The sequence below is a fragment of the Bombyx mandarina genome, chromosome 05 (assembly GCF_030267445.1).
Source record: "Bombyx mandarina strain Sakado chromosome 05, ASM3026744v2".
Taxonomy (NCBI): Eukaryota; Metazoa; Arthropoda; class Insecta; order Lepidoptera; family Bombycidae; genus Bombyx; species Bombyx mandarina.
The window spans coordinates 16,835,131-16,843,697 of record NC_143212.1 but is presented as its reverse complement, the minus strand read 5'-3'; the positions used below and the strand labels follow the sequence as shown (position 1 = coordinate 16,843,697).

The 8,567-nt window shown below is 39.4% G+C and overlaps 1 protein-coding gene across 1 annotated transcript; it reads left to right on the top strand.

Annotated features, from left to right (window-relative positions):
* The first annotated feature begins 3,195 nt into the window (after positions 1 to 3,195).
* Positions 3,196 to 7,172, top strand: Adi1 (acireductone dioxygenase 1). Its single transcript, XM_028180423.2, has 4 exons — positions 3,196 to 3,411; positions 4,384 to 4,550; positions 5,667 to 5,799; positions 6,771 to 7,172. The coding sequence occupies exons 1-4, from the start codon at positions 3,289 to 3,291 to the stop codon at positions 6,900 to 6,902; spliced, it is 555 nt and encodes a 184-aa protein (XP_028036224.2). The 5' UTR covers positions 3,196 to 3,288; the 3' UTR covers positions 6,903 to 7,172.
* Positions 7,173 to 8,567: the final 1,395 nt, after the last annotated feature.

Sequence of the window (8,567 nt, the reverse complement as noted above, 5' to 3'; positions counted from 1 at the left end):
TTATATAGAGTCATAACACCCAAGTCACCCATAGCATAAAGCACCTCCGCTGTAATCCGATCGCTTCCAGGAGCCTTATTCTTCTTAAGAGATTCCAGTGCGGTGGATATTTCGGAAGGTAAAATCATGGGTTCCAGTTCTAGATCCTTCCATTCAGGGTTAATCCCGGATCTCGAGTGGGAATCTGTATACAATTGCTCACAGTACGCCCGCCATCTCTCGGCAATGCGGTCGAACTCGTGTAGTACAGTTCCGTCGGCATCTCTTATGACCCACGATTTAGCCTTGAACTGCCTGGAAAGGACTCTAACTTTCTTAAAAAGGTCTGCAGTCTGCAACTTGTTCGAGAAGCGCTCAATGTCACGGCAAATACCCTCAACAAAGTGGTTCTTGTCAAGGCGACAACTGACCCGAATAGCTCTGCTAAGTTCGGAGTATTTAACCTTTGCACCATCTTGCAAACCGCTAGTTTTTAAGTCTTTCCTGCGTTGAATAAGCTCCCACGAATGATCGGAGATCCAGCATTTTTTCTTCGGTTCTGGCTTTTTCTTTTTAGCGATCTGGTCCAGCGCATCGTTGATATGACCTTTCAAGTGTTTCCACTGTGTATCAGCGTTAGCGTGAATGTGCGTTGGAGAATCCTTCAAGATCGCCTCTAATGCCTCTCGGAAGATTGGTTGTTCGGAAGGATCCAAACCATTGGGTTTTGGTGGTTGACGTCTGGGCGCCTTTAAACGCAGCGAGAAGTTAGCTACAAGCAGGTTATGGTCGGAGCCGCACTCTGCGCCGGGAAAGGTCTTCACGTTAGATACTGAGGATCTCCAGCGGCCATCTAGAATGATGCAGTCGATTTGATTTCTGTACCTGTCACCTGGAGATCTCCACGTGTACAAGCGTCTTGGATGATGTTGGAAGTACGTGTTCATAATACTGAGATTTCTTTCAATGCAGAACTCGATCAGTTTTTCACCCCGTTCATTCCTAATGCCAAGTCCAAATTTTCCAACTGTGCTCCTGATATGATTATCATCCAGTGTACTGCCAACTTTGGCATTCCAATCACCAAGAATTATCTTAATTTCCCGACTAGGTATAGAATTCAGTATTTCCTCCAGTTTTCGATAGAAGTCCACAATTAAGTCATCCTGAGCTTGTGCCGTCGGTGCGTATATCTGTATAACATTCAGCACACATGGATTGGTATTCAGTTTCATTGTCAGGATTCTATCAGACACCGAATTATAACCGAGGACATATTTGTTTAAGTGTGGCGGCAATATGATTCCGACTCCACTCAAACTTGAATCTTCACAGCCTGAGAAGTACATGGTGTTCCCTGTCGCAGTGGTGAAGTGGCCATTACCACGCATGTGAGTTTCACTGATTCCTAGTATGGAGATGTCATGAGATTCCATTTCCTTTTCCACGATTGTCAGCTTACCCGCCTCCAGCAGACCTCGGACGTTCCAAGCGCCAATACGATGACTCGATCGTATAGAGGTCTTCTCGCTTTTAGAAGCTGCAGTACCGACAGTAGTATCTCCTCCTTCTGAGGCCTGTCGATTTACCTCAGGGGAAGCTTCGGTTGCCAATTTCACACCATCCAGCCCGGATACTGGGTGGCGCCGATGGTTAGTCGGGTCGCCCAACAAATTCACTCTCGTTGTTACTGATTCCATAAGGGGGTTTTCTTGGGAAGGTAATCGCGGTGGGTTCCCACGTCCTTCCACGTCAGACTTTTAGAGGGTATTTAGGTCCTCACGGTTACTGATTACCGCCCCGGGACGCTAGGGCCGCTCAGGGATGTCGGGTTAGTTACCGCCGCCCGATATTCGGCGTTGACTGTTTTGCGGCATGGGTAGGTTTTGTCCACACCAACCCTCCTCCTTTCTCATTCAGGCTTGGGACCGACAACGGCGGAGTTAATATTGTTTAACTAACACACACAAAATAAAAAAATCATAAATTATGAAGTGTGGTCAAATAAGTATTTCTAATCAAGTATTTCTTTGTTATAGACAAATTGATTAATTTTTATTAATTTGTGGTTACTGAAAATTTATAAAATCCTTCATTAAAAATAAAATAGAGGATAGGTTTTTTTTATTTTTAATGAATGATTTTATAAATTTTCAGTAACCACAAATTAATGTTACTGCCATCTACAGGAGCAATGAGAAACTGATCGAAGCGAAGCCATCTAGTGGCCGACGCCCGTAAATATTTTTGTTGAGTGCTTGAGTTGCTTCTTTAACTTTTTTTTGTTTTTTCCTACCTAAGCTGGTAGCCTTGAGAGGCTATTCCAGCGTAATCTTAACTAGTAGGTGAGCTCACGGGGTTTAAACCTGACGACGTTGCTAACACGAATCCTAGCAAGAGCCGTGCTTCGCAGAATCTACCACCGGATCGGAAACGCGACCCACTGAAAAGATCCGGCGAGAAACTCAGTGGGCTGTGTCTGAGGGTTAATTTACTCGTCGAGCCCTTCGTCGCGAGCAACGGGTGCGACGAGAACGGTGACCGGTGCTTGAAGTACCTTTTTTTTTTTTTTTTTTTTTTTCCTACCTAAGCTGATAGCCCTAGCGGCTATGTCAGCGTAACCCTAACTTTAGTAGGTGAGCTCACGGGGCTCAAACCTGACGATGTTGCTAACACGAACCCTAGCAAGAGTCGTGCTTCGCAGAATCTACCACCGGATCGGAAACGCGACCCACTGAGAAGATCCGGCGAGAAACTCAGTGGGCTGTGTCTGGGAGTTAATTTACTCGTCGAGCCCTTCGTCGCAAGCGACGGGTTCGACGAGAACGGTGACCGGTGCTTGAAGTACCTAAAAGCACCGTTAGTGGATCGGGAGGATCCGAGATGATGTGTTTTGGGCGACGTCGACTGCTTTCCATTCTGTCCGCAGGATCGGGAATGAGAAGTACCTAAAAGCACCGTTAGTGGATCGGGAGGATCCGAAATGACGTGTTTTGGGCGACGTCGACAGCTTTCCATGCTTTCCGCAGGATCGGGAATGTAGTTACCGGCTACGATGAGAGGGTTCTCGTGTCGTGCCGCTTTATCGAAGTGTTCTTTAACTAATTTATGTGTATTATCTATGACTTAGAACACAGCTACGATTGGCTAAAAGTCGTTTCACTGTGGACCGTAAACAAAATCATTTTTGACAAGCGCTAAGTAAATATGTAATTTATTTTTATGTGTGTGTGTAGGTATCACTTCGTCGGATAGTGAGATAAATTGTTTACGTATGTACATATTTAGTTAATTATTTTTGTTTTTAAAATGGTACAAGCATGGTATATGGATAGTGAAACAACGGACCAGCGGCTGCAACACCATAAAAATCCTCCAGAATATATTTCTCTGGATGATTTATTCTCTAAAACGGGGGTTGAATATTTTAAAGTAAGTTAGAAGTACTTTAAACATACATATAAGTTGTTATCATTTTTTTTCTCGAACATTTGATGATAATGTTAATATTAAAGAAGTGATAGCAAAGCTTGGGTTCAAAATGTTAATTAGGTAGCTATTAACAATCTTAGAATATTCAAGAATATTTAAGTAATAAAATATATTGAATTGTTTATCCATGCGGGCTCACAAGATGCCCCACAACTAGTAATGATGCAAATTATGATTTTTGTTAGTCTGATTTTTATGCACTATGCAATTCCTTCAATAAGGAAGTATTTGTAAACATTTATTAATTACATATTTCATTAGAAATTGGTACCTGTTTGTGGGATCCAAACATCCGCACAGTCACATAGCTCGATACAAATTCACTGGATATCTTATCCACTAGGCTAGGTTGACTTCATGATATATTTTATACAAATATAGCCAATATTCATACTTGACCTCCTGGCCCTCTACTGCATGGAGTCAAAGCTATGCATCGACGAAGGGCCCGACGAGCGAATTAACCCACAGACACAGCCCACTGAGTTTCTCGCCGGATCTTCTCAGTGGGTCGCGCTTCCGACCCGGTGGTAGATTCTGCGAAGCACTGCTCTTGCTAGGGCGGTGTTAGCAATTCTCCGGTTTGAGCCCCGTGAGCTCACCTACACAAGCTAGGGTAAGCTGAAATAGCCTCTCAAGGATATCAGCATAGGTAGGAAAAAAAAAAAAAGAAAAAGCTATGCAGCAACAAATACCTCTAAGGGTATCAGAGATCATTACTACTATGGCATAGGAATATATTGCTCTTGTTTGCTATATTATTGTATATTATCCTTCTGTCTCATGTAATGAAATGTAACATTTCTCTAAAATGTTACTTTAAATTTGTAACAACTTATCATTTATTTAATTACCACTGAAGAAGTTTCAGCTCAAAAACAAATCACTCTAATGATTTCCAAATATTCACAGATAAACATAGACACATATAAAACTGATGGAGTACTAGAAAAACTTAAGAATGAACGAGGTTACACATATGAAGATGAGATGGTCTGTTCCAAGGAATGTCTTCCGAATTATGAGGAGAAGATAAAATCGTTTTACACTGAGCACTTGCATACCGATGAGGAAATTAGGTAAAACAGTTTTTGTTTTTGTTTTATTGATCTAATATTTAAATGATAAGGCAAAGTGATAAACTCGTCGATTTGAAGTCGTCGTGGCCTAAAGGATAAGACGTCCGGTGCATACGTGTTGAGCGATGCACCGGTGTTCGAATCCCGCAGGCGGGTACCAATTTTTCTAATGAAATACGTACTCAACAAATGTTTACAATTGACTTACACTGTGAATGAATAAAATCGTGTAATAGAAATCAAACCCGCAAAATTATAATTTGCGTAATTACTGGTGGTAGGACCTCTTGTGAGTCCGCGCGGGTAGGTACCACCGCCCCGCCTATTTCTGCCGTGAAGCAATAATGCGTTTCGGTCTAAAGGGTAGGGCAGCCGTTGTAACTATGCTGAGATCTTAAAACTTATATCTCAAGGTGGGTGACGCATTTACGTTATAGATGTCTATGGGCTCCAGTAACCACTTAACACCAGGTGGGCTGTGAGCTCGTTCGCCCATCTAAGAAATAATAAAAAAAAAAACTTTAAAATGGATACAAAAAGTGAAAGACAAATAAAACACAATTATAAACGAATTACTATTAACAACTATTCTACTAGATGTGGTCATAAATTTGAATGCATATTGTAACTGAAAAATTGATGCGGGATTTCGTTGATTTTCTCCATAAGCTAGCTACTCTCCTGGTCAATATAATTTGTTGATGAATTTGTGACCAACTGATGTGGTAGCAAAACAACACTACTCATGGTGTGGGTGATCACTTGTAATTTTGAATTTTCTCAGTTGATTTTATTTACTTAGTGCATGCAACTTGTTGCCTAATGATAACAGATAAGTTTTTATTGAAAATTGTTATCTACTATATTTTAAATTTAATATGTCTATGGCATGCTAATAATGATTACCTTTAATTATTAGCATATTTATAATATTACTCAAAGTTTAATTCCATATTTATTCAAAATACTAAATAGTAAAGTTTTTAGAAGTTGTGAAAAATGGTCCACCTATCATTATTTTTTTGAACCTATTAAAATTAAATATAATATAAACATCACAGGAAAAATTAAATTTATATAAGGTAAAATGTTTATAGTTGAATTATTTCTTTCCAGGTTTATCCTAGACGGCTCTGGTTACTTTGACGTGAGAGATGGTGAGGATCAATGGATCCGTATTGCCGTGTCTAAGGGAGACATGCTGGTCATCCCGAGCGGTATCTACCACAGGTTTACTTTAGACACCAATGTATGTACTGTAGCAAGACTATGTCAGTTTTAAACTCTGCTCAGAAATAATATCAAAGAGACTATTAAGATACTAGTCGGTCATTGAGACATGCTGTGATGCAAACATTGATTTTTTTATTGCTTACATGGGTGGATGAACTCACAGCCCACCTGGTGTTAAGTGGTTACTGGAGCCCATAGACATCTACAACGTAAATGTGCCACCCACCTTGAGATATAAGTTCTAAGATCTCAGTATAGTTACAATGGCTGCCCTACCCTTCAGACCAAAACGCATTACTGCTTCGCGGCAGAAATAGTCAGGGCGGTGGTACCTACCTACGTGGACGCACAAGAATTTCTACCACCAGTAGGTTGCTTTTACATAAGCATAATAATATATAAAAAAAAGCCGCTTGGACTTTATATAACTTGTCAGAGATAGGAGGCCATTAAATACTTAGACTTCGTATTTACTTAGTACTTTAAGGTCTGTATTGGTCGAGATCATTGTATAGGAGTAATTATAATAATAATTTAAATAAATGTATAGGAGTTATCATACCTATCAAACTTGAAAGCAAGATTGTATTCAGATAAAGGGTATATTGTGAAACAAAGCCATGTGGGATCATAGCTATGTCCAGCTAAGTCAAGATTATTTGCAAGTATACTGACAACTGGTCTACATAAAAGCTTTGTTCATGAGTAAATTTTGGGTAAATTGTTATTTAGAAAATTTGTATTTTGTCTAATGAACAGAAATGCAGGCTGCCCACTTTGAGACATTAAATTGAAGTCTCAATTGTATAACGGTTGTCCCCATACTTCATACCGAATAGATGATGGAATTTAGGTTATTATGTCTACGGGCACAGTAACCACTCATAATCAGGTGGGCCGAAAGCACAACTACAGGAAAGTAATGAAAGAAAATTATTGCAATCTTAAGGAAATCTATTTATTAGCAGTATGAAAATATTTTTACAGAACTACATAAAAGCGAAACGTTTCTTCATTGGTGAGCCGGTTTGGTTGCCTTACAACAGGCCGGCCGATGAGATGCCGTGCCGGAAGGACTACGTTGAGAAACTACAGAATGGATTCTCAGTGGCAGCGTAATGTAATAAAATTATCATTATTTTCCAGATAATATATTACATATTAAGTTTATATATTTTTCAAATAAACGTATTCGTTATCGTTATTAATGTGTTTTTTGCTTGATATTGTATAATATAAATATGAAGTTTAAGTACATAAATATCATGTTAATTGAAAAAGAATGGGAATTAACAATGACATAGTAACAAAATTTGATAATATTAGAAACTGTGTTTACACATATTGTGCCATAGAGTTAAAGAATATAAAATATAATCTGTTACAATACTACTGTTGTTTTATTTTTAATATAAGATTGTCCATGGCCTATTAGATTTTTTTGTATTGAAAAGAAAATATTCATGTAAGTAAAATTATTTAAATTTCAATTCAAATAGGCCGTCTAGGACGTCCGGTAGGACATCTTGTGAGTCCCCACGGGTAGGTACCACCATCCTGCCTATTTCTGCCGTGAAGCAGTAATGCATTTCGGTTTGAAGTGTGGGGCAGCCGTTGTACTGTTAAAACTGAGACCTTAGAACTTATATCTCAAGGTAGGTGGCGGCATTTAGCCTGTAGCCCACCTAATGCAAAGTGATCACCGCTGCCTATGGACAACAGCAAAATGACAGTATAATAAATACATACCACTTTGAAGGAATATCCATCAGCTTGAGAATACCGTTGGAGGTAGTGAATTCCAGTTTCAAGGTAGGTAAATACTGGAGGTATATATTTCCGGATAAAACCGTATTTTCTAAGGCAATTATTTTCCTGATTATAAATGCTTTTATTTGTCTACATTGTTAAAATAGGTAATTCATATTTCAACAAAAATAACCTCTTTAGATTCTACCTATTTCTACGAATTTAAGATAATGACTTTGACAAATGTTCAGGAAAATGCAATAACATGTGATAATGTTTTCAAAGAAAATTAATAACATAGTGGAATAATAAAATAACACGATGCAACATTAAATAACCGAAATATTCTCATAACAAGAATAAAAATTACAACTGCATCATGTCACCATTTGCAATAAGTGGTCACCGAACGTTGAACCTGAACAACTTCAAAAGGTGGGTGCGGATGTTCTTGTATGGTGTCTATGGATTCTAGTATACCTTATCACTAGGCGAACAGCCAGGAGAACATATTGAAAAAAAAACCAAAGTCAAATCTGGATCAATTATCAAAAATCACTGATCACATAACGGTATATTTTGTCTTGTACTTTGCTACATTCTCATCATAGAAATAAGGTTTTTGTGACGGCGAGGGGTATTGAGAGACCTCACCTGTAGATACCACCTTGCCTATTTCTGCCGCGAAGCCGTCAAGCGTAAAACAGCAGGTACACAATAAGGCCCATTGAGTTACTAATATACCGCACTCACCGGATCTTCTCAGTGGGTCGCGTTTCCGATCCGTTGGTAGATTCTGCAAAGCACTGCTTTTACTAGGGCTAGTGTTAGCAACGTCGTCATTGTGCTTAGTGCGAGTTTCTCGATAGCGTAAAAGTTAACCCAATTTTGTATGCAGTTGGAACAGCGCCCCTAACGGCAAACGTACGCAAACGATCCCATTCCATACAAATATGAGCTAACTTTTACGCTATCGAGAACGTTAAAGAACTCGCACTAAGCACAGTGATTAGAGTTCCGCGAGCTCACCTACTC